The sequence below is a fragment of the Amblyomma maculatum genome, chromosome 1, assembly GCF_055883805.1.
Source record: "Amblyomma maculatum isolate TAMU_Amacu chromosome 1, ASM5588380v1, whole genome shotgun sequence".
Lineage (NCBI taxonomy): Eukaryota > Metazoa > Arthropoda > Arachnida > Ixodida > Ixodidae > Amblyomma > Amblyomma maculatum.
The window spans coordinates 424,250,030-424,276,678 of NC_139344.1; the positions used below are offsets into that span (position 1 = coordinate 424,250,030).

The 26,649-nt window shown below is 46.0% G+C and overlaps 2 protein-coding genes across 5 annotated transcripts in view; one reads left to right on the top strand and one right to left on the bottom strand.

Annotated features, from left to right (window-relative positions):
• The window catches only part of LOC146209266 (uncharacterized), a 214,884-nt gene that overhangs the window by 135,731 nt on the left and 52,504 nt on the right, over positions 1–26,649 (top strand). For all 4 annotated transcript variants that reach the window (XM_084598597.1, XM_084598613.1, XM_084598605.1 and 1 more), the window contains one exon: positions 5,314–5,431. In XM_084598597.1, the coding sequence (XP_084454723.1) occupies positions 5,314–5,431 (118 nt within the window). The remainder of the gene's footprint in view (positions 1–5,313; positions 5,432–26,649) is intronic.
• On the bottom strand, positions 13,410–15,165 carry LOC146209267 (uncharacterized). The gene has a single exon (XM_084597386.1). The coding sequence runs from the start codon at positions 15,163–15,165 to the stop codon at positions 13,564–13,566; it is 1,602 nt and encodes a 533-aa protein (XP_084453512.1). The 3' UTR covers positions 13,410–13,563.

Here is a 26,649-nt window from a genome sequence, read left to right on the forward strand (position 1 = left end):
TTAGAACATCATTCACAAGGAAAGTAGGTCGTTCGTGCGGTGTATTAAGACCAATAATCCAAAGCCCATTCTACACTGTTTCTTCCGCTGTATTCTTCCTTTTGCAGCAACTGAACAGCGCAAGCATAAGGGACGGGAGAAGATAAAGACACGTGCGTTGTGCACAGGAAGATGCACTCGGCACATAGCTGTAGCGAAAACGTTGACTGAAGTGAGTGGAGAACGGATGCGGAAAGGGACAAGTGAAATGTCCGAGGCAGAAGAAATTTATTCAGTAGGACAGCTGAGTCGAGCCAGTTGATGCAGATGGCAGGAAACGACTGCAGAGCATTAACAAAGGTACAGGAGAGAAGGCAGACACATGTGCCATTTCGCATGACCTACCGAAGCCATGATCCTGCGAATGAACCGACAGCGTCCTGAGACAAATATCAGCTCTTCAGAAAAAGGCAGCACATATCATAGGTGCCCTGTGAAATGAGAAAACTGCTTTGAAATATTTCGGTTCCGTGTATTCCTATGGGCGCTAACACTACTTTTCACCCCCAGCCGGCCCAGTCTGGCGACAAAAGCGCCACCGCATCGTGTTTAATTCACCGATCGGTGTTGGTCTATAGTAAGCGAAGCATTGTTAACTGCAGTTAAATCATTAATCAAGGTTGCACAGGTGACGTGCCGTATATCAGAATCTATCTAGAGCAGAACACACTTAGATGACATTGCGCATTATATTGCAACTACTTGCAAACCACCTAACACTCCATACAATTTTCTAGAGGGATTGATTGACATATGATTGTGTACTTTCATTGCTACTTATTCAAACATAGCAGTTCTTTTAGGCTGTTTTTGTATACGTCAAGCTCTGAAATGCTCGTTTCTCTATTTTTGTCGGAATTAAAATTCTAATATGCATTAGTGTTTTATATGAATTCTTAGTTTCCTCGCTTTGATGGCCCTCACTAAGAGTTTACAGTATGAATGAATGAGCGAATGAATGAATGAATGAATGAATGAATGAATGAATGAATGAATGAATGAATGAATGAATGAATGAATGAATGAATGAATGAATGAATGAATGAACGAATGAATGAATGAATGAATGAATGAATGAATGAATGAATGAATGAAGTCTACTGGGGCGTTAACTAAGCTGTTCCACGGTTATTACCTTTGAGTGGCGTGGGTGCAACAACGTCGTGTTAGAGGCGTTCTACACTTCGCGTACTCATTTACTGCGCTACAGAATCAGACTCATTCGCATCGAACGATAAACGGAAAGACACACGCGGAAAGGTAAAAGTGCCTGACTCAACGAGAGGATAACTCCCGCGTCGTGGAATTGTAAAGTGCGGGGCCACCTCGCCATCCGCCTCCTCATCGTGTGAGCACCTGGCTATGAATCTGGCTTTGTCCCAACTCGGCGGGGCGTCCGGCCTCCCGCCGAGTGTGAGCTCGGGTGTTATCGAGCATCCGCAGGTGGCCTTCCAGGCGCGGGCCGGAAAGGTCATCTGTGCCGCCATCCGGCCTTCCGCCTCGCACCCTGCTGCGTTGGCAGCCCCTTTCCCCGCACGCTTCCCTATTCGGGACACGGTGTCTCTTTTAATTCGCCCTATACTTCGGGACCACATAGCACAGCTTTTGCGTCATTTCCCCTGTGATACGCTTAACAGAGCTCGCTAAAGCGGCAATAATATCTAGAATATTTCTGAACTTAGTCTGCAAAATTGCTCTATGAAAGTTATTTCGAGTTTCTTTGCCTGTTGCCTACGCTAGTGGGTACTTCAAAAACAAATACTATGTAACTTTGTTTAAAACCAGTGAAGAACACCCCAGTTCGCACATACCTTATAATCAGGTTCACCTCAAATTCCTAAGGACACCGCAGAGATGACGACTGAATCGTGGCGAGTGCACAATTTGTGTTAAAAGGTAACTTTAAAAAGGTAGTGAAGCTTCAAGCGATTCTCTGTGAACAGTGAATTTGCAAGGAAGCCATATTATTGGAAATGTAATCTCGAAGCGGCCTGAATGTTGACTATTGGCAGTCGTAGTTTAGTCGCAGCAGTGATAGGCTGCCCAGTACGGAACTGCCTGACGACGTTGATATTGGAGGTCAAGGATGTATCATTTGTACTTGTTTCATGACTTAAATGACTTATGAAAAGCTATTTACTAACATTACAAAACGTGCTACAGCGGCCGGTAACCCGTCAATCCTCTCCGAAACGAAAAAAAGTTTAGGCAACCTTCATTAGCACTGAACTTAAGGGCGATCAAAAATGCTGCTCCTCCTCTCCCCCCTCAACCACGCTGGCGCGCAAGAAAAAAGAAAACAGGTCGCCTCGACGCATTTCAGGGTCCCTTTAAGTAAGCTATATTGTAACGGTTTCATAAGAGTGTCCGCTAAACTTGCAACATCAAGTTCGGTACTGGATCCTGTGATTTGCCTCAGAAAAGCCTGAAGCAACGACATGCTCCTCACGAAAGGTGTCGATATACGCCCAGGACAAGAAATGTAACTTTACACTGCAACATGTACTTGACGAGATAATCATTTTTAGGGCCTGTAATCGACCAACACATTTCTTACCTCTTTAAAATTATCATGTGACCCTTTTGCATTGGGATGTTTTAGTAGGATCCATCTTTGACTCATTGTGTATGTAACACAAGCCTCTACAGGTTTCGCAGAAATTCTCAAGCTGAACAAACAGAACAACAATAAGCAAGAGTAAAAGAATGTACAGAACACTTTTTGTTCAAGTTCTTCAGCAACGTCGCAACGTTGTTCGGTTAGTATTTTCTTTCCAGGGGCGTCTTCTTCAGAATGCCTTTGGTAACATCACTCAAAAAGTGGCCTGCTAGCCCATGAAGGAGAACTGACTGTTCAAATACGCTGTTAACAACCGACATTCTTAGAATGTCTTGATCTTGTTTACCTTAAAATGACTCTACTTGCATAGAATTTTTGATACTGTCGGGTTGACGCGACTGCGCACACTTCACTTATTAAAAAGCTTTACTTACCATCTAGCCAACCCAGTCGCAGCGCTCAAACATGCCGCTCAATTTTTTTAGCGGTCTGTGGCGAAGCCTCTCAACTATAGCTGTCAATTCGTATTTTATAAAAGCGTTCGACAACCTAGAGGCCGATACTTTCTTACATGTACAACCATGCAGACTATTACTAACCAGTCCTTACTTCCACATGCCTCGCTTAGTCTCGAGATTAGTCCTCCTAATATTGTATCGCTGGTAACTTGTCAGTGGTAATTAGTTTCTTCTCAGTGATCTGACTTTACCGATGGTGTCAAAACCGCTCCGTTATTCTTGCGTTAATTAATGACCTACCGTTCGCGCACGTTGCGCACGACAGTCTGCGTCCGGCCGCGATGGTCAGTGATTAAGGCGCTCTATTGCTGCATAGCCAAGGATGTGTGATTGAATCCCGACCGCAGCGGCCGCTTTTCGACGGAGGCGAAAAGTTAGGCACCCGTGTGCTGAGCTATGTCAGGGCACGTTAAAAAGGCGCTAGTTAGTAAAAATTGCCAAACCCTCAACTACGGTGTCTCTCATAGCTTGGATCGTTTTCGGACGTTAAACCCCATAAACCCATAAACAAACCAAGCCCGTCTGTATGCGCGCTTTAGTTGCCCCTTGGAATGAAGTTACTCCTTGCGATGAACTATCAAAAACGTAGAGACAAAGAGAATGTGTGTCTAATTATCTGAAAAGCATATGCACTGTGCACACCGCTAGGCACCCAGCACAAGCCTTTAATTCTGGTCCTTTTGTTTATTTGTTTGTTTTTCACTCAGATAACAATCCGCTTTATTAAGCAAGGAATACAAAATGAGGCGATAGAGGGTAGCTTTTTTGTTTACGGAGAAGCTCGCTCCTGTGTCTGTGCTACGCTGGGCAGCACCTCAGGCAAGCACAGTCCTTACGACAAGACGCTGTTTCGGTGGAAGGAACTCACAACAACTTTGATTAATGACTAAGACGGATACGACGCCGGTGCCTTAGCATAGCTTAATTGCTCACTAACCTTTCTTGCTGTGTGATTCAGGGATGGTGAAAGGCGTTGTGAAGTATGTTTCCTTGGTATCACGTGTATGCGTACTGGAGGTGTAATAGGGGACGTTACTGCGAGAACAATTAGCTACATAGAAACTTCGCCTTGTTGCGTGAACTTTACGCAAGAAGCTCTCAGTGCTCTGAGCTTGCATGGCAGAGTGCTTTATTCTTGGTTCTGTGTCTGTTGTATTGGTCGCTGAACCCTACAAAGTTGCTTTCAAGGCTTTTCTTACAACTGGTAACTTTTTCCAACATAACAAGAATCTTCTGACTTGAGTTATTGCTATTTTTTTTTGTCAGGTGCACTTTGAGTTCATTTCGTGTACCTATCGTTACGTCATTTGAACGTTTTTGCACACGGCATGTTTCGTGATTTCCGACTGCGTCGCTTTTACTAATTTCTAATAAACTTTTAATTTTTCTAATATCAGCTTACCTCATTGCTCACATACGTTTGCTTGATTGCTTAAAACCTCTTTACATCATTCTATTGTTCTTTCTTCATATGTACTGATATTATTGCTTTCTTTTATTAGTGCATAGTTTAACGCTAGATATTTTGTTTTGCCTACTAACCGTGTTCGTATGAGATGAGCCTCGGCCTCTGTAATGCTTGCAAATACCCCTTTGGTATCTCAAATTAATAAATTCATACTCACATTCTTGCCTGTATTCACACCCGCAACCATTTAAGAACCGTGCTCAATTCCTGCCGAATGAAGAAACAAGTTAGCCAAGAAAATCTGTCTTGCGGGACCATTTCCTTACTGACTTCACGGACTTTTTTTTCTTAGCCACGAGTTCAACAATGATAGCCGAAAGAGTACCCAACTACACCTTCGCAAATTATAGCGAGCAGATCATACCGGAAATAATATATTGTGCGCTGGCCAAACGCACCTTTTTCTTGCCCCATCAACGCCCTTATGTATTTGTAACTACGAGTATTGTTTTGACTAGGAGCAGCCTTATCACATAGCCACGTTACGTTTCTAAACGATGCGAATGCGAGTTTCTCTTCTTTGGAGTTTTGCTTCCTTTCATCACAATACAAAACACTGTAGTTGTGAGTGCTTCCCAGGCTTACAAAACCCTGCTTTCGATTTCTCCGCCAAGCCGCCTCCTATAAGTACGATGTAACGTAAGCTGCTCTATCACGTCCGTTTTTCAAAAGTGCTTTGCAGTACCTCTCTGATGCTTAATGTGTATGTCTCGGTCTTTGCTGCGCAGGAACGGTGCGGCCGTAGCGTGATGGGCCGCATCTGTCACTCACACGATGACTGCTTCTGCCCGGGACTCAAGTTCTTCTGCTCGGCCGGCAGGTGTCGCTCCCCGGCTTCCAGGAAAGGCAAGTGACGCCTCTGGCAACAGAAGAGAAATGCTATGGGAAAGACAAGGACGTTCTTGAAACCGCTCAATGTCGCAAGATATATTATGACAGGCCGCTTACCATGACAGTCTGCACTCACTGCCTCTAGGCTGTTGGTGAATTGTGATTTTTTGCAATATTCCCTGACGCTATACATTTTCGAAGTAGCGGAATGAGAGATTCGGTGGCAATACCTGTCCAAGGGACACGCATCAAATAATTTTCTTCGTGAAAAAAGATTTAAAAAGGCCCAGACATTGTCAGAATTATGAACTTGACATTCTCTTTGCTGCAGGTCACATCTGTACAGCATCCTCAAAACAGGAACGATTGACAGCTCAACCATACCTTTTTTCATCGTTTAACGCTGAAACCCACTTTTATGGCTTCCTAACGCTGCATAATTTAGCATTTCTACGGCAGTATTGCTGTGCAATCATATTGTTTATAATTGAGAACTACAAGTGTGCGAAGCCTCTGAACAACTAACTGAACAACTCTGAACTGACTTGTCGCTCTATACGTATGTGTTGCTGAAAACGTTTTCAACATATTTTGCCTATTTTGCCTAAAGGAATGACTACTGTAGCAAATGTTTATTCTAATTACAGATAATCATAACCATTGAAACGCTATGGTATTGTGTAGCCAACGAACCAATACATATCAGTTACGATTCTAGAATATATATTTGCGTTTAGTACTTTAATCGTTGTACTATGGAGACCTAATTGCAGTATATGGCCGAATGAGAAAAGCAGCAAGGATGAAGCGTTTGCTGGCGTCTGTTTCGAATACTTACAGAAAAGGATAATTATTATCTCTATGAGCAAGATTACTATGGTTGCTGAATTAAATTTCCATTATCATATGCTGCCATATACATGTTCAGCAATACGTCTGTAGTGACATTTGGGCCATTGCATTCTTTGATTTTCGTCGTACATAGAGAAAAAATGGATAATGGAGAAAATGGGCGACTCACTAACATTAGAACTTATTAGAAAATTTAAAAATGTTGCCCTTGAAACCTATACTTTTACTAAAATGGATTTGTTAATTTGTTTGTTGGGTAATAATACGAACTTTCAAAAACTTTGTCGGTAAAGAAGTTCACGTCTGAATGAACAGCTGCAATTCCCGCTAGGACAACTTGGGGAATCAGTAGCTATCTCAAAGGCCCGCTTCTTTCAAAGCTAGTTAGTTTCTCGAAACGTTAGTCGTTCGAAACTAAGCATTAGTGTAGTTCAGTCGACCTGTCCCCTTCAAAAAAATTGAAACTGTAGGTAGTTAACTTCTGCTGTGCTAAACTTGTTATAGAGTAAGCTGAATAGGCTGAATGGAAGGCCTAAAAAAAGAAGAAGCAAACTAACAGGAGAAAGAAATAAGTATCATTGTGGCAGCTTAAGAGGTGTCGAAATGTTATGAAAGAAAAAATATTGCGAAAGGGCATTTTTTTACACGTTAGTGTCGCCCGCTAAACAGATTAGCACCGCTTGCATGCCATGTTTCAAGAGTGCAGATTATTCTAGACTGTATCCTCCGATACCTGAACGACTGAAGACTTTTGCAGGCGTGATCGGTATTTGTGTTCATAGCAAGTGGTCTATTTGCGCCGTGGCAGTGGTGTAAAAAGCACAATTGAAGGTTACGTAGCAAAACTTTTGCAAAAGTTTTGCGCCAACGTTTTCAAGTAACTTCATGACGTATATTCGTTTCTTTCCTATTTTTAAACCGTTTTCTCGGCATCATCTTTCGAAACTGCTGTACCAGACCACCGCGCATTAGACATAATGTATCACACGTGCACACTGTGTTTTACGCCTTTTTATTGAAGAGAAAATATGTGAGGACGGGAGAGGATTTCAAATAAATTAATTCTCGAACGTGGCGCGTTAACCGATTTTTATATAAGTCCATGCCTGCCATTTCCAAATGGCGCGAGAAACATACATGCGCTGGCTGCAAAATGTAGCTTCAAACTTCTCCTGAGAATTGCCGTAGTGACAGCTGGCGTCAGATCCCACGAGAAGACTGCGCTCGCGGTGTTTTTACCCGTGCGAGAGAATGGAAAGGAGACAACTCCTGCAGCCAAATGAAATAACCTTTTCGTCTAAAATCCTTCCCTAAAAGCTATGACAATCCACATGGCCCAGCCACGGCTCCCAACGTCCCGCTTTCCCTCATCATGTATCTGCGAAGCCCTTATTATTGGACCGCACACCCCTTTCCTCTTGCGCTCTCTCCCCCCATAACCCCTGCTCGCCTCCAGAGCAAGACTGCGACAGAGCTCGGAGGGCGCCGTAAAGGAGAGGCCATATTGCACCAGCTGTCACCGCTTCCGCTGCCTTTTGTAGCTGGATATTTTCCCGTCGGTTCCCCGAATGTCGTTTCTACTACTATGACGCCCTGACGGCCAGCCATGAAAGGCCGTCCGCCGCCTCTGAGAAGGGGCCGGTAAACGCAGGGCCTTCGCGCCCATTGCGAAGTCATCTAAGATGGCCAACTGTTTCATTTCTCTCTGCACTTGCATATTGTAATATGCATTGTCAAAGGCACATAAACGGTGTAGGGGGTGGGAGGAGGGAAGTCTTTTTGGCTGCCCACTTGTGTTGGTTGCTAAATTGCTGCACCCCCTTCTCTCCCCCCCCCCGCCCATTTCCTGCCCCTTTAACCGCGTGCTCTTAATTAGTCTTTGATAGCTTCTTAGTCTTTATTAATTGTGCTTCTGTTTCTTCAAAGCTCGCACCTACAAGACTTTTTCTCCTGACAGCACATTTGGGAAATCCATAAAAGCATCGCTGTGTCCAATTTGATTGCGGAATACACCCCTTTGAACAGTCCTTCGAGAAACATGCGACGATTCACCAAGACGTGTGTCATCTGATAGTGTGTCGTTACGAGTACTTGGTCACTGTGATGTTTCTGTTTGCTTATTTTAGCCAAGTGCCCCAGAAAAGCTCTTGCCCAAAACTTTCTCCCACTCGTGCATTTCGGCGACGAGGTATTTCGTTACTCAGAACGTCAAGGTGCATTTTGCAGACGAGTGACAACAGCCTCAAGTTCATTAGAGCGATCGCGCTTAGCTAGTGCATTACTTTAGCCCGTTCATAAATGCTTGGCCAACTCTGATGCGTCGTCTAAAACTCGTCTTTGCAACGCCGTCATCTGCTTTGACGCGCTCCTTGGCGTGGTAGCCATAACTAGCGAACTCTACGCACTAACTTTTTAACATCGAAGCTCTACACAGCATATAGTTGTTGAACTTCCGTGACTCGACATGAAAAGGAAGTTGAGGGATGCTGTCATGCGCTTCGTCGTTCGCGGCTGCACTAAAAGCCTGTTTCATTTTTTTCTCCTTTTTTTTTTGTAACTGGAGTGAAACTCATCTTTCTTCGCAGCTCTCTCCGAGCAAACGAGGTCCTATCAAGCCGGTAATTCTATCGTACGTTAAAAGGGAGTGCTTGAGAGAGAAAGAGCTTATTAGGTGCAATTATAAGTGGACATTCCATAGTATAACAAAGCAAAAAAAAACGAAAATTGAGAACGAATAGGTCGCTAATGTTTGCCGTTAGCCGTTTTATTATATTTACCGCATTGGTTATTTAGCTAAGTGGTCAGTGGCTCAGTAGTCGCAGTGCGTAGTTTCCAAGCGTGAATGTCATTGTGGAATACACAAGTGTATGCGACTTCGATTCGTGATAGAGAACATCGCTTACCGTAATGATTCGGCGCACTCCACTAAACAGGGTGCAGCTCACCACTCAAAGCACTGTTCTTGTTTTTCAAAGCTTTTACTAGAAGTCATTAACCTCTTTAGTGGCTTCATTCTTTCTGACACGCTCTTACAATGATGCTGACGTCCGACTAATGCTTCCACTCACCGTGCATCGGACGATGCACTTCGAGGTACCCACTACGACGCGAAGGAGTGAGACTTACGACTATCAGCCATCTAAAGGGTATAATAAGAACTGGTTACTCATATCGAATGCGTTTGGCCCTCTGGCATAGGCCGCTTTTGCTAAGAGACATAGCCGAGACTTTCGAACATCCATGAGGAGCGTCCATGTAATTGCCTCATTGGCAACCGGACCTCGGCATTGGCTGCGTACATATTGCAGCCAATGGTTAACCGGTGCTTGCGGCGAGTGGTGATGCCAGTTGTCGAAGTGGGAATCAGTAAGTTGTGTTTTTCTTGACTGGCTGCTCCTGTTTTCGTTGGACGCTGACATCACGATAACGTCAGACATAATGAAATGAAGAATGGATATTTTCAAAGAGATCCGTATAAGATATACTTGAAAAATTGTAAAAAACCTTATCGCAATAAATAAACGTACACAAAAGAGAGAGCCGAGGGGACAGCGGACAGGCGACAACTTTCAACTGTTTATTGCAGACGGCGACAGGCACATACATTTATACCGTCAAGCTACGCCCACGTTACCAATACGTACATTATCAAAGTCGTGGTTTATCACCGCGCACTACTTTTACAGAGACACTCGTACTCAGCCGCATACAAATTCACTGAAGGATCGCTGACGCACAAGGCTGCCTTTTTCTTTATATGAAAGGCTTCTAACAATAGCCTGGTCTCTTTGTTCTTGCTTCTGCCTAGAATCCTCTCCTCTTCTAGTCGAGGTTTTAACTTGCAAGTGTTGACATGGCTGGCCTAATCGGCATATTTATTTTTCGTATAAGATACGACCGGTGAACGTTTAGAATGCAGTAGTGCGAGCCCGGATTGATCAGACGTTCGTAGTGGGAACGGTGCAAGCCAGGTGAATTAGCCAAACTCCTCCACAGTGTATTTAAATTAGTGTAATAAAGACTGTACACAGCCGTACAAGCTATTCTTTCTAGCTCAATGACAGCACATGATTGGATGCTAATGAGTTTAATTGCTACTTTCAATAAAATCTACTCCACCTTAGCAGATATACGTAAAACAATAGACTAATGATACGATGCATATATATTTTTATTTATTTATTTACAGGATACTGCCGGCCTCAGTTTGAGGCCTTAGGCAGGAGTGGGCATATCAATAATACATCAAGAAAACGAACATAGAGAAAAACATCGCAAGAATTTAAGTGAGAAGAAGAGACGAAATCCAGCAATAATAATAGTAACGAAAAGTAAAGCGCGACAAAAACAAAAAGGCGCGTGCACAGCAGCATGACACAACCACGCATGCTCAGTCACTTGAGCAAGAAACGAAATGTACAAACAATGAAAACAATCATGCATATGAAGCATTCAAGGCATTGCGCACAACGACACGATGGTAATTCTATTTTGCTTCAATACTGTTAAGCATGCCGCAGAATGACTGGACCGTCGGGCATTCCACTGTACTCGAGGTGAGCGCATTCCACTCACGTACTGTCCGTGGAAAAAACGAGTTTTTAAACACGTTAGTCCTGTAAGAAAATTCTTCAATTTTTTTCGAATGATTAGAACGTGTTGGGAGCTTAGAAACTAAATTAATGTACACATCCTTATCTATTCCCAGCATATCATGATATAGTAGGTACATATATTTCAGTCTGTCCCTATACCGTCTCAATTTTAATGGCTCTAAGTTTGAGTTGTTTAGAAGAACCGTCGGAAATACTTGCCAGCTATAACAGTTGAATATAAATCTAACCGATTTTCTTTGAATGCTTTCTAACTGTGTTATGTTTTTCTGGGTATACGGGTCCCATACTACTGAGGCGTACTCAAGAATTGATCTAATGTACGTTTTGTACGCTAAAAGACGGATTTCTTGTGTTGATTGTCGAAGCGACCTCCTCAAGTAACCAAGCTTACGCATTGCTTTTTTTTTAAATATATGACATATGCTCGTTCCATCTGAGGTCAGATGTAATTACGAGACCCAAGTATTTGTAGCTGCTGACCGTGGAGAGAATATTACCGCCAATGCTGTAAGAAAATTTTAAAGGGTTTCGTTTTCGCGTGATTGACATAGCGACCGTTTTCTTTGCATTCATAGTCATTTGCCATGTGGCGCACCATGCTTCTACACTGGCCAATGATGAATTCAAACAAACCTGGTCACTGCAGTTATTGATTTCTTGATATAGTATGCAGTCATCTGCAAATAACCTTATTTTCACGTTCACTACTTGTATCATGTCATTGACGAAGATAAGAAAGAAAAGGGGCCCAAGTACGGATCCCTGTGGAATGCCCGACTATACCGGTGCTGAGTCAGAGCGCACACCATCAATGAACACACTCTGTCGCCGTGATGACAAATATGCAGAAATCCATGCAAGCAGCAGATCATTTTTAAGTATTGGCTGTAGTTTTAAAAGTAGTTTAGAATGAGACACGCGGTCAAATGCCTTTTCGAAATCTATGAATATCATATCAATTTGACCCTGCTTGTCTAAAATTGCTGCGAATTCGTGAATGGTTTCGAGAAGCTGCGTTGTTGTAGATAATCCCTTTCGAAACCCATGCTGCCTGGAATCAATTATGTTGTTGTCATTCAGAAAGACCGAAATATGTTTGAATATAATATGTTCAAGTGTTTTGGCGCATGTGGGCAGCAATGAAATTGGTCTGTACGAAGTGATAAGCGACCGGTTTTGTGTTTTGGGTATTGGGGTAACCTTTGCGTACTTCCAGTCATTTGGAAGTGCTGCGCACGATAAAGACTTATTAAACAGAGTACACAAATACTTCGAGCACCACTCGGCGTATCTCACAAGAAATGCAGTAGGTATGCCGTCCATTCCAGGCGATTTCTTGATATTTAGATTTAACAAGAGGGATAAAATGCCTTCTTCAGTCACTGAGATATTATCAATGGGTGGGCACTCAAATGAAGGATTAAAGGTTGGCTTTCGACCGCCATCATTCGTAAACAACGAACAAAAGAACTGATTGAAAGTCTTTGCAATCAAACATTTATCTGTTACGGTTTCTCCGTCTATGCAGAAACTGGATAGGGGCTGTTTTTTCGAAGAAAAGTGTCGCCAAAACTTTGCAGGGGAGGAAAGCAGATAATTCTTCAAAGATACACTTTGGTAGTATTCCTTTGCATTTTAATGGCCATTTTTAGTTGGAGGCGTAAGTTAGAAAGTTTAATGGTGCTAATCTCTGTTGGACGCTGACGGTGTTGTTTTCTTATTCGTTTAGCTTTCCGCCCTATCCGTACTATTTTCTTCGTCATCCATGGACGTTTGCGCTGCTGTATACTTAGTTTCGTGGGAACAAAGTTCTTAACGCATTTCAGGACTAGGTTCTTAAAGAAAGACCATAGCTCGTTCACGCAGCATGTGCTTGATTCAGAAAGCGAGATAAAATCCGACAGCGACCTATCCATGGCTTCTAAAATATCGACGTCTTCAGCGCGCGAAAAGTTTGGAACGAAACTTTTTTTTTCTTTCAATGTCAGTGGTACGGCGAAGTTGAACTGTTAAAGATATCATTTTGTGGTCAGATATTCCATCAAAAATATGTACTTCGGGATTACGGTTGAGCACTGCATTGCTTACAAGAAATAGGTCTAAAATTGAAGCTGTCTCGTTTTGAATTCTGGTGGGCACTTTTACCAACTGAGCCAAGTCATGAAATATTACGAGGTCAACAAAAGGTTCAGCTTTGCTTGTAAGGGGTTCGGGAAAATCGCTACTCCAGTTTATTGACGGCATATTGAAGTCGCCACCCAAGAGGACATTGCAAGAATAGCTTTGAATGGAACAAAGAAATTCGTTTAGCTCGGAAAAAAAGTTTTCTTGTGTAGGTGGACGATAAAAGCCACCCACAATTAAATTGTGCTCATCGAATTGTACTTCAATGATGACTCACTCGATTGCAGGTATATCAGGTAACTTTGAGACAAGTAATGATTGTTGGTAAATAATTGCAACCCCTCCGCCTCGCGAATTTCTATCTTTCCGGTGGATTCCGTAACCTGGTGGTGTTATTTCGTCGTTGGAGATATCAGAGTGAAGCCAAGTTTCTGTAACTATAAGAATATGCGGTTGGTGCGTCATAATAATACTTTCAATGTCATCTGATTTATTAATGATGCTGCGTGCGTTAATGTTGAGGCAACGGAGTGGCTTTTTGACATGGGTTTCGGTTCACTGGGGCGGTGACGGTGGGTTATGTGCCTCTACTGCTGGTCTGCTTGTGGGAATCCTTCCGTTACTTGCACTATCCCAAAGGAACAGTTCGCCGTTAATTCTAATTTTGTCGTACACTAGTTGCACTTTCCCTCCAGCTGCTCTAATTTCCGAAGTACTATCCCAGAGTTTCTTTCTTTTGAGCCTTGTATGTGCTGAAAAATCTTCCGAAACTGAAAATGCTGTATCCTTCAATTTGGAACAATTCTTTAGAATGGTCATTTTTTCGCGGTGGTCGAAGAGCTTAATTATTACCGGGCGTGGTCGAGTCCCTTGTTTGCGTCCAATCCTATGTATACGCTCTACCGAAGACACTTGCACTCCAAGGGTGTTCTCAAACACGCCCTCAATCACAGCTTCCTTCAAATCGTCTTGAGTTTCTTCATCTTTTTCTTTGACCTCGAAAACTAGAAGGTTGTTCCTCCGGGAACGGTCCTCTAGGTCAATAAATTTGTCTTGCAAGCTGCGGACAGTTTTTTCGAGACCAGAGACTTTTTTGCTAACTTCCTTAACAGCCGATGCTGACTCCTCAATCACCTTTAGCTTCATTTCAATTTCTTCTAACCTCTTTTCAATTTTCTTTTGCCCATTAAGTATTTCGGCTAGCATTTCCTCAGTAGTGGGCCCAGGATTCGGCTCTACATCTCCAGAAAGCATTAGTAACGAAAGCACAAAATCACGAACAACCAAGCACAGTGTACATAGGATTGGTGGGCACGTCAGCTGGATGAAGCATCTATCGCTGGATTTAACAGTAGAAGACTTGTTACTGACCTGCATGTAAAAAAGCAACGGGTTGGACATGCTGTCAGGCGGCCAGCCAACGTGCCCACTGGAAGACGTTGATGGTGGCTGGCTTCTTATATAGGCTCTTGATGATGTCGATGGGCCTGGACGCATTGACGTCCAGCGATCGTCATGGTGCGGCGGCTCGTACGCGCAGACTCCGTAGGTGGCTGGTATTGTGATGACCAAGCACGCTGAATCTTGCAATGCGCTGACCGATGTTGTGCCAAACAGGAAGAACTGCATGTAAAAAAGCAACGGGTTGGACATGCTGTCAGGCGGCCAGCCAACATGCCCACTGGAAGACGTTGATGGTGGCTGGCTTCTTATATAGGCTCTTGATGATGTCGATGGGCCTGGACGCATTGACGTCCAGCGATCGTCATGGTGCGGCGGCTCGTACGCGCAGACTCCGTAGGTGGCTGGTATTGTGATGACCAAGCACGCTGAATCTTGCAATGCACTGACCGATGTTGTGCCAAACAGGAAGAACTGCATGTAAAAAAGCAACGGGTTGGACATGCTGTCAGGCGGCCAGCCAACGTGCCCACTGGAAGACGTTGATGGCGGCTGGCTTCTTATATAGGCTCTTGATGATGTCGATGGGCCAGGACGCATTGACGTCCAGCGATCGTCATGGTGCGGCGGCTCGTACGCGCAGACTCCGTAGGTGGCTGGTATTGTGATGACCAAGCACGCTGAATCTTGCAATGCGCTGACCGATGTTGTGCCAAACAGGAAGAACTGCATGTAAAAAAGCAACGGGTTGGACATGCTGTCAGGCGGCCAGCCAACGTGCCATATATATATATATATATATATATATATATATATATATATATATATATATATATATATATATATATATATATATTGTGATATACCATCGTCATCTTCAGCATCCCGTGGCGCCACCGGTGACAAGCGCCTCGGTTATCCATCGGAATAAACGCCAGACGCGGCATACTTTGCCTTGCCGTCTCGACCTGGCCTTCTTCCACAAGTGGTGGAGGTGAGACTTGATCCCCTTGCTGCCTTGGGCTCTGCCTCTCGCCGGAGCTAAATTCCGGTCGCTGTTTACCACCTGCCAGCATCGTTATGTCTATCGAGAGTACCCACGAACCGGAAATACCCTCTACGTCGGCTGCACCACCCCCTCCGACTGTGCCCACACGAAAACGCGACCCGCCGCTGTTCGCTGGTCGTCGCGATGAAGACGTCGATGACTGGCTGGACACTTCTGGACGCTGCAGTAACTACAACCAGTGGGACGATGCTCTAGATATATAGATAGATGGATTTATTGAAAGGAAAGGCAGAGAGGGAGGCCGGAATAATTCAAATCTGGCCTGCTACTCTGCACTGGGGAAGGGGAAGGGGAAAAGAAAGATCATGATGGGTGACGATGTGGGAGAAGGCATATAAAATATATATATATATATATATATATATATATATATATATATATATATATATATATATATATATATATATATATATATATATATATATATACACAGACAGAGTAACATGCCTCACAAGCGCGAATAAAGCCAGCTGGCGCACAAAAAACGGCGAAGAGCACGCACTGCCTGAACACCTTTTCCCTTGTGCTGCCAAACGCCCAGCAGCAGTTCCTCCGACAAAGGCTTCTTGTCCAAACGCTTCAAGGTAGCGGCTAGCACACTTATTTCGCCCGCATACGCTGGGCACACCAGTAATATATGGTCCACAGTCTCTGGGATGCCACAAGTTGAACATTCCGGCGAATCCACCTGTCCAATTAAATGCAAGTACTTGCACGTGAAAGCCATGCTTAAACGAAGTCTGTGTAGCAAGCATGCATGATGATGCGGAATATCATGCGGAACATAAAATTTCAATGTTCAATCGAGCCTTTTTAGAAGAATGTGTCAGGCTTCTGGCTGGGCCCAGTAAGCTGCTGTAGCATTCTTCATACAACTCATAAGAAGGCATGTCGTATCCGCTCTTGAAAAAGGCACAGCTGTTTGGAGGCCATTATAGAGTGCATTTTTCGCTTCAACATCGGCCTGGTCATTCCCATGGAGCCCGCAGTGGGCAGGGATCCATTCAAACATTATCCTGTGACCTTGGAGCTGGGCAGACGTTTATTAACTTGGTTTATTAACCAAGAACTCCACACCACTAACTGGACCACATTCAAGGAATAGTTCCGCCAATACTTCATTGACCAGGCAATTCGAACTGAGATCGTGACAAACAAGCTCGCTTCCCGCCTCCAAGGTCCCTATGAGTCATATGCGTTTTACATAGAGGCCATACTTGCACTTTGCCGGCGTATTAGTCCAACCATGCTGGAACCTGAACGCGTACACCACATCTTGAAAAGAATTAATTACGTGGCCTATAACACCCTAATTGCCCAGAATCCTTCAATTGTTGATGCCATTATTACGACCTGCCAGCGCCTCGACCACCTGCAGTCCTCCCGATTGCAGTTCAGTTCAGTTCAGTCGTTCAGTCGGTTCCGACTCTTCGTGACCCTATGGACCATGTCACGCCACGCTTTCCGGTCTCTCACTATCTTCCTAACATCCCATAACTTCATCTGCAGTGCCTCGAGGATGCCATCTAACCATCGCGTTCGCTGCCTGCCCCTTCTCCGGCGACCCTCAACCTTTCCCAACACCAAATCTTTCTCCACCGACTCCTCTCTTCTCATCAGATGACCAAAGTAGCTGAGTTTTAACTTTAGAATTTGACCCTCCAATGAGCAGTCAGTATCGACTGATTTGATCTTCTGGCAGTCCAAGGAACTCTCAAGAGTATTCGCCAGCACCACAGTTCAAACGCTTCAATTCTTCGGCGGTCAGCCTTTTTCACAGTCCAACTCTCGCATCCATACATCACAACTGGAAAGACCATAACACGAGTTATACGGATCTTGGTTGGCAGACTAATGTCTCTGTTCTTTACTTGGCGGTCAAGGCTAACCCTTGCTTTCTTTCCCAGAAGCAGGCGTCTCCTAATTTCATGGCTGCAGTCTCCTTCCGAGGTGATCTTGGAGCCCAAACAGAGAAAATCTGTCACAGCTTCCACTTCTTGTCCATGGATGCTCCAGGACTTGATAGGGCAAGACGTCATGATCTTTGTCTTTTTAGTGCTCAGTTTGAGCCCAAACTTCTCACTCTCTTCTTGTACGCGCATCGGAAGTCTCTTGAGTTCCACTTCACTTTCTGCCTTTAAAATGGTATGATCCGCATATCTATGGTAGTTGATACGTTTTCCAGCAATCTTCACTCCAGCTGAAGACTCGTCCAGACCGGCCTTCCTCATGATGCACTCTGCATATAGGTTAAATAGACAGGGCGACAGTATGGAGCCTTGCCTCACTTCTTTCTCGATCGGAAACCAATCAGTAAGACCATGCCCAGTTCTGACTGTGGCCGCTTGCCCTTCACGCAGGTTCCTGAGGAGACAAATGAGGTGAATTTGAACTCCCATCTCTTGGAGAGCTGCCCCAAACTGCTGTGATCTACGCAGTCAAACGCTTTCGGATAATCAATAAAGCAGAAGTCGATGGGTTTCTGGAACTCTCTTGCTTTTTCCATGATCCAGCGAAGGTTGGCAATTTGGTCTCTAGTTCCTCTGCCCTTGCGAAACCCAGCTTGCACGTTCGGAAGCTCCCGATCCAGATACTGCTGCAGCCTACCTTGGAGGATTTTCAACATCACCTTGCTAGCATGCGAAATAAGCGCAACCGTCCGGTAGTTGGAACAATCTTTGGCACTACCTTTCTTTGGAATGGTGGCGTAAACTGACCTCCTCCAATCCTGTGGCCACTGCAGGGCTGTCCAAATCTTCTGACATAATGCATGCAGAATGTTAACAGCGTTATGGTTGAGGTTTTGAGTCAACGCAGCTGGAATGCCATCAATTCTGCTAGCTTTGTTCTTAGCAAGGCTGGCTAGGGCCCATTCAACTTCACTCTTCAGGATGCCCGGCTCGAGATCAGTAATCACAATCGTCTTATATTGGGTTTGCAAATTTGGATCCTTCTTGTACAGTTCTTCTGTGTATTCCTGCCACCTATTCTCTATATCTGAGGATTCAGTGAGGTCCTTGCCTCGTTTGTCCTTTATCACGCCCAGCTTAGCACAGAAGCTTCCTTTGATATCTTTGATTGTCTTATACAGAGCTCTTGTGTTCCTTAATTGGCTGTTGTCCTCAACTGCTTGGCACTGTATGTTCAAGTAGGCATTCTTATCTCTCCTTGCTATTTTCTGAAAATCCGCATTGAGAACCTTGTATCCTTCTCTTTCCTCCACAACTTTTGCCATCCTCCTTTCCTCAGCTATTTGCAAAGCCTCTTAAGATAACCACTTTGATTTCTTAAATTTATTTTGCTTTGGAACTACCTTAGTAGCAACTTCTTGTATTATATCACGAACATCAGTCCACATGTCTTCGGGCTCTCTGTCTTCTAGATCTAATTCTTGAAATCGATTCCTCACTTCCACAGCATATTCTAATGGAATTTGATCCAGATCATACCTGAAAGGCCTTCTACTTTTCTGCGTTTTCCTCAATCGAAGCTTAATTTTGGCAACAAGAAGCTGATGATCGGCGCCACAATCGGCCCCAGGCCATGTTTTTACTGCTTGTATAGCGCTTGTCCATCTCTGCCGGCAAAGAATATAATCGATCTGATTCCTGTACAGACCGTCCGGTGAGGTCCGTGTGTACAGGCGCGTCTTGTGCTGTTGAAAATGAGTATTCGCTATGGTCAGGTTGTTTTCTTGACAAAACTGTACTGGCCTCTGCCAAGCTTCATTTGGCTCGCCAAGACCGAACTTGCCTATAATTCCGGATATTTCTTGACTCCCGACCTTAGCATTCCAGTATCCTATGAGAAAAACGACGTCTGATGATGGGGTGCGGTCTAAAAGGCATTGTAGGTCCGCATAAAATCTCTCAACGTCAGCTTCTTCAGCAGTAGTGGTCGGTGCATAGACTTGGATAACTGTTATGTTGAAAGGGTGACCTTGGATCCGAAGTGAAATCATTCGGTCGTTTTTGGGGTTGTACCCTAGCACTACTTTACCCATTCTTCTGTTTACTATGAGAGCGACCCCATTCCTTCTCTTGGATTCGTGCCCACAATAAAATACGTATTGGTCGCCGGAGTTAAATTCTCCCATTCCGGTCCACTTGAGCTCGCTGATAGACAAGATATCAATGTTCAATCTGTCCATTTCTCGCTTGACGACATCCAGTTTACCTTGCGTCATAGATCTTACATTACATGTTGCTATGTGATATATCTCCTCGCAACATCAGACTTTCCGGTCGCTTCCCGACACAGCCACAACTGAGCGTCCTTTTGGCTTTAGCCCAGCCGCTTCATTCGTCCTGGAGCTACTAGGAATCGCCCTTTGTTCATCCCCAGTAACATGTGGGACGCCTTCCAACCTGGGGGGCTCATCTTCCGGCGCCATATCGTTAATGGTATTGTGACTGGCCATAGGGTTTTCTTGGCAGGAAATACTGGAGTGGGTTGCCATTACCTTCTCCAGTGAATCACATTTTGTCAGAACTCTCTGCCGTGACCTGTCTATCTTGGGTGGCCCTACACAGCAGAGCTCACGACTTCATCGACTTTCGCAAGCCCCTCCGCCACGACAAGGCAGTGATCCATGAAGGTGTGCGGCATCGCTACTGGCCCGACCTCTGCTGACCTCGATCTGCGGGAACTGATCCGAGACATCATCCGCGAGGAGCTCCAAGCCCTCAAGCCTGTCTGTCGACACGGGTGCGATCACTCTTCCGTACCTTCTATTGACGCCGGTCACTGCAGCATCATTAAAGATGAGCTGGCAGCAATCAACCAGCCTATGGCATCCGACCGCTCTTCAGCCCGCCCAGCAGCGACTTACGCGCACGTCGCAACATCCCCCCCTCCTTTTGTTCCGCCGCCCCGACTGGCTCCGCCCCGGAATCACATCAATGCAATGGCAACGGCTCAACCTGCATCACCCTTTACGCACCTTGGCGCCCCTCCCGACCAGTCTGCTACTATACTGTGGCATTAGGGGTCATATATCCCACTTCTGTCGCCGCCGCCTTCAGAACGAACGTATATAAGTTTATATATATATATATATATATATATATATATATATATATATATATATCACGTCCGGTGCTCTTCCAACTGAGCTACATCGGCCGCTGTCCCCCCTGCTACTTTCTTGGGTATTAATGTTGTCTGTATACGAACCCAAGAAAGTAGGGAGGAAAGCGGCCGATGTAGCTCAGTTGGAAGAGCACCGGACGCGATATTCCGAGGTCGTGGGTTCGGATCCCACCATCGGCACGTTGTTTTTTCTTCTACTTTGTGTTTAATTATCTTTCCCCTGAACCGATTACATTACTAATTTGTGTTATCGAGGTAAAAATTTTAAAATAATATAAGACAAAGTACAATCCCCAATGCTTTCCTTGGCCTCGCCGACTGTTGGCTTCTTTCATTCATGTATTATAACGAGCACCCTCATTTCCCCTTAATTTATCTGCTTGTAGCTTACGGGGGTCTCGGTTCTGGCAGTCTTGAAGCCATAGGTAGCGTAAGAGGGTTCAAGCACAGCTTTCGCCCTCGCTATTGATCACGTTCTACGTCACGCTGGCGGTAACAAAGGACGTTCCACGTCTGCCGCTTTGGTTGAGGGTGGCGCTGGTGAACACTCTCAAGGTTCGTATACAGACAACATTAATACCCAAGAAAGTAGCAGGGGGGGACAGCGGCCGATGTAGCTCAGTTGGAAGAGCACCGGACGCGATATTCGGAGGTCGTGGGTTCGGATCCCACCATCGGCACGTTGTTTTTTCTTCTACTTTGTGTTTAATTATATTTCCCCTGAACAGATTACATTACTAATTTGTGATTATTGAAGTAAAAATTAAAAAAAAAAATAATGTAAGACAAAGTACAATCCCCAATGCTTTCCTTGGCCTCGCCGACTGTTGGCTTCTTTCATTCATGTATTATAACGAGCGCCCTCATTTCCCCTTAATTTATCTGCTTGTAGCTTACGGGGGTCTCGGTTCTGGCAGTCTTGAAGCCATAGGTAGCGTAAGAGGGTTCAAGCACAGCTTTCGCCCTCGCTATTGATCACGTTCTACGTCACGCTGGCGGTAACAAAGGACGTTCCACGTCCGCCGCTTTGGTTGAGGGTGGCGCTGGTGAACACTCTCAAGGTTCGTATACAGACAACATTAATACCCAAGAAAGTAGCAGGGGGGGACAGCGGCCGATGTAGCTCAGTTGGAAGAGCACCGGACGCGATATTCGGAGGTCGTGGGTTCGGATCCCACCATCGGCACGTTGTTTTTTCTTCTACTTTGTGTTTAATTATATTTCCCCTGAACAGATTACATTACTAATTTGTGATTATTGAAGTAAAAATTTAAAAAAAAATAATGTAAGACAAAGTACAATCCCCAATGCTTTCCTTGGCCTCGCCGACTGTTGGCTTCTTTCATTCATGTATTATAACGAGCACCCTCATTTCCCCTTAATTTATCTGCATATATATATATATATATATATATATATATATATATATATATATATGCTTACGTACATGCCACTAAAGAGGACGACGATGGACTACTCTATGATAGACGACGAAACTGAAGAAGACGGTTGGTGCTTGCCTAAACACCTATTCTCTCATCACCTGTTGTGGTACTAGCCTTCTGCCACGTATCATCTTGGTGGAGGTGAATCAATCAAGATCCCCGTACGAGCCAATTAGCCCCATTTACGCTGCCAAAAGCTGGATTTGCGAAGCGGTCGTCACCTGCCTAGGATCACAACCACATCTCAAAGAGCCACAATGACCTCCGAAGCAGCCCCTACCACCGCAGGAACATCGCCTCAGCCAGTTGTTCTAACGAAAATTCGCCACCCTCCCATCGTTAATGGCGACGACAACACAGACGTTGACGATTGGCTAGTTGAGTATGAGCGCTGCAGCCGGAACCACCACTGGGATGTCACCATCATGCTCGCTAACATCATCGTTTATTTTGTGGGAACAGCTCGAACATGGTTTCAAAACCACGAACAATAGCTCGTTACCTGGGATATATGCAAGCGAAAGCTTAAGGACTTGTTCGGGAAACCAATTGGACGCGCTCTCGCTGCAAAAACGGAACTTTCGTCTCGTGTTTAAACCTCCACGGAGTCCTAGCTCGCCTACATTCAGGACGTGCTTGCGTTGTGTCGCAAGATCAACACCTCCATGCCGGAAAGTGACAAGGTAGGGCATATCCTCAAGGGTATCGCGGATGATGCGTTCCACATCCTATTCTGCATGGCTTGCTATACCGTCGACTCGCTGCTTCAAGTCTGCCAAAAATTCGAGCAGGCTGAACAGACACGTCTCGTACATCGCTTTGAGCGCCTTCCGAACACGGCGGCTACCTCATCCTGCGATGGCCTGGCCCCTTTCCACCAGCCCTCCCATCCCACAACCGTGACTCGAATCGTCCGGAGAGAACTCGAGCCCCTAACACCTGCACCACTCCCGTCTCCGCTGCCCGACACCGTGGCAATGAAACTTGCAAACGTCGGCCTCTCCTCTAGCTCCGTGCCGCTCCCGCCACCATCGCACCCTGTTCCTTTAGTGGCTGCTACAACCACCAGCACTGCCTCCCCACGTCGCTACCTTGGTCCCAATCCTGCAGAGTGGCGCACACCAGATTACAGGCCAATATGCTTCATTTGCTGTCGAGCCGGCCACACTTCGCGGTATTGCCATAGCCGTACTTTCCCCATCCCTCGCTCCTATTACAACTCTGACCGTCGGTATTACTATATGGACCTCGACGCTTTGCTGCTCCACCAGAGGGGCCCCGCCCCGCCTATGATCGACCTGGACATCTTCCTCCTCAACCAGACGAGCCTCGCAACGAAACCGTCCCAACTGCTCGTGGCTACAGCCGATCTCCACTCCCCGAGCTCGTCGATCCCGTTCACCGGTACCTTGTCGTGGCTCCTCCCCATCATACGCCGGCACCTACTCGGGAAACTAGCGAATGCAGCGCCCGGGAGTGACGCTGCGTTATCGACCCGGACTGCCAACTCGGTTCTCAACCCCGCAACTAGAAGCAATCTCATTGATATTCTTGTGGATGGAGTCCCAATTTCTGCGCTTATTGACACTGGCGCCCACATTTCTGTCCTCAGTTCCTCACTCCGCCGGAGCCTCAAGAAAGTCCTCACACCCGCCACCTCATCTACCGTTCGTGTTGCGGATGACGACACAGCTACTGTGATTGGTATGTGTACTGCACGCATTAGCAATGCCGGCCACAACATCCCTGTGTTAATTATAGTCCTCACCAGTTGCCCTCAAGACGTTATATTAGGCCTCGACTTTTTAACTGCACACTGCTCTCATTGACTGTTCTTCTGGACTGCTTCATCTAGACCTGTCCTTTTGTCCTGATGAACAAGCTCATGCAACTTCAACGCTCCGTCTTCGCTCCGCTGCATTTACTCGTCTGCCATCTGAAGCCGCTGTGTATGTGCTCATGTCGCTTTTTCCACCCATTCCTGATGGCGACTATCTTGTTTCCCCCTTAACCGATGTGACTCTGCAGCGTAACATAGCCCTCCCTTACAATATCGTGCATGTAGCGAATAACCACACTTATCTTCCAGTTCTGAACTTCAGCCTTTTTGTGCAAGTTCTTCCTGAGCGCATTTCTCTCGCCGAACTGACCCCGTTGTCTGACTTTAATGTGTGTGCACTTTCACCTGACCCTACTGCTGGAGTATCGACACAGCATGCGCCTTCCCCGCCTACGGAGGCCCGCATATCAGGAATGGTAGCTCCTGACTTGTGTTCTGATCGTGCTCGAGCACTTACCAGCCTTCTGGCCTCGTACAGTGACATTTTCGATTTTGGTAACCGATTCTTGTGATCGTAACACATCGCATCGATACCGGAGACGCCAGCCCAATCCACAGAAGACCTTACCGAGTCGCCATTTCTGAACGTCGCGTCATACAAGACGAAGTGGACAAGATGTTGGAAAGAAACATAATAAAGCCCTCGAGCAGCCCCTGGGCGCCACCAGTCGTGCTTGTTAAAAAGAAGGACAATACCTGGAGGTTTTGCGTTGATTACCGACACCTCAACAAAGTTACAAAGAAGGACGTTTACCCACTTCCCAGGATAGAAGATGTCCTCAACTGCTTGCACGGTGCCAGTTATTTCTCTTCAATTGATCTTCGCTCCGGTTATTGGCAGGTCGCGGTTGACGAACGGGACCGAGAGAAGACCGCCTTCGTTACTCCCGATGGCCTGTACCAATTCAAGGTGATGCCTTTTGGCCTGTGTAACGCGCCCGCTAGATTTGAGCGTATGATGGACTCTCTTCTACGTGGTTTGAAGCGGACGACATGCTTATGTTATCTCGATGCGTCATTGTCTTTTCTTCGACCTTCGAGAGCCATCTTCACTGCCTTGATGCCATTCTTAGTCTTCCGAAGAGCTGGCCTTCAGCTGAATTCAAAGAAGTGTAACTTCGGCCGACGACAACTCAAGGTACTCGGACACTTGGATGATGCCCGCGGCGTTCAACCTGACCACGACAAAATTCGTGCTGTAAGTGCATTTACTACACCCCGCTGTACCAGTGACGTTCGCAGTTTTCTTGGCCTTTGCTCGTGTTTTCGACGGTTTGTACCCAACTTTGCGGAGACGGCTCGTCCACTCACCCTTCTTCTGAAAAACGACGTTCTATTTTGCTGGGGCCCAGAACAATCTCAAGCCTTTTCTGCGCTAATCGCAGCCCTCACCAACCCGCCCGTCCTGGCACACTTCAACCCATCAGCACCAACAGAGGTACACACCGACGCCAGTGGTCACGATATTGGTGCCATTCTCGCCCAGCACCATGCAGACGGGTTGCACTCGCGTCATTTTTTTATGCCAGCCGCCTCCTTTCAGCAGCTGAGCAAAATTATTCGATCACAGAACGTGAGTGTTTAGCTCTCGTGTGGGCCATTACAAAGTTTCGCCCTTACTTGTTTGGCCGCCCGTTCTCCGTCATCACCGACCACCACGCCTTATGTTGGCTTTCTTCGCTGAAGGACCCTACTGGCCGTCTCGGGCGTTGGGCGCTGCGTCTTCAGGAATACACTTCTTCTGTCGTCCACAGGTCCGGCCGGCTACACACTGATGTCGATTGCCTGTCCCGCAACCCGGTAGATCCGCCGTCTGAAAGCGACTGTGACGATGACCCTTGTGTGTTGTCGATCGCTGACCTTTCAAACATTCCTCATGAGCAGCGATTAGATCCCAAGCTTTGCGGCATTATCAACCGCCTCAGCACTGATCACCCTGACACTACCCTTTTGCTTTGTATGTGCTCCACAACGGCGCTTTATATAGGCGCAATATGCGACGAGATGGCGCTGAGCTTCAGCTCGTAGTCTCCGACTACCTGCGTGCCACCGTTCTTCAGCAGTTGCACGACGCGCCCACTGCGGGTCATCTTGGCGTATCTCGTACGTACGACAGCGTCCGCCTGCGCTTCTTTTGGCCAGGCCTCTACCGCTCTGTTCGTCGTTACGTGGCTTCTTGTGACAAGTGTCAGCGACGGAAGAAGCCCTCGGTTGTGCCTGCTGGATTCCTACAGCCTATCGACATCCCAATAGACCCATTTTCCCGAGTTGGCCTTGATCTCCTCGGGCCTTTTCCTCTGTCTGATTTGAGGAATAAATGAATTGCGGTGGCTACGGACCATACTACGCGCTACGCCATTACACGAGCGATACCCACCAGCTGTGCAACTGACGTGGCAGCGTTTCTCCTCCACGATGTCATCCTGCTCCACGGTGCACCACGCCAGCTGCTCACTGACCGTGCTCGCTGCTTTCTTGCTCGAGTAGTCGAAAAAATTCTCCGATTCTGCTCCATTAAGCGCTACTTCACCACCACTTACCATCCACAAACGAACGGCCTCACGAAACGCCTCAATGCACACTCACGGATATGCTGTCAATGTATGTATCGGCTGGTCACCGTGACTGGGATATTACCTTACCGTTTGTAACCTTTGCGTATAATGCATCCCGTCACGATACAATGGGCTACTCGCCCTTCTATCTTCTGTTCGGCTGTGACCCTTCTCTTTCATTTGACAGCGTACTGCCTCCCACTGCGAATGCAAGTTCCTATGTTCGTGACGCCATGTTCC

Coding starts and splice junctions, on each gene's coding strand:
- LOC146209267 (XM_084597386.1), bottom strand. CDS start 15,165: ATGTCCAACCCGTTGCTTTTTTACATGCAGTTCTTCCTGTTTGGCACA.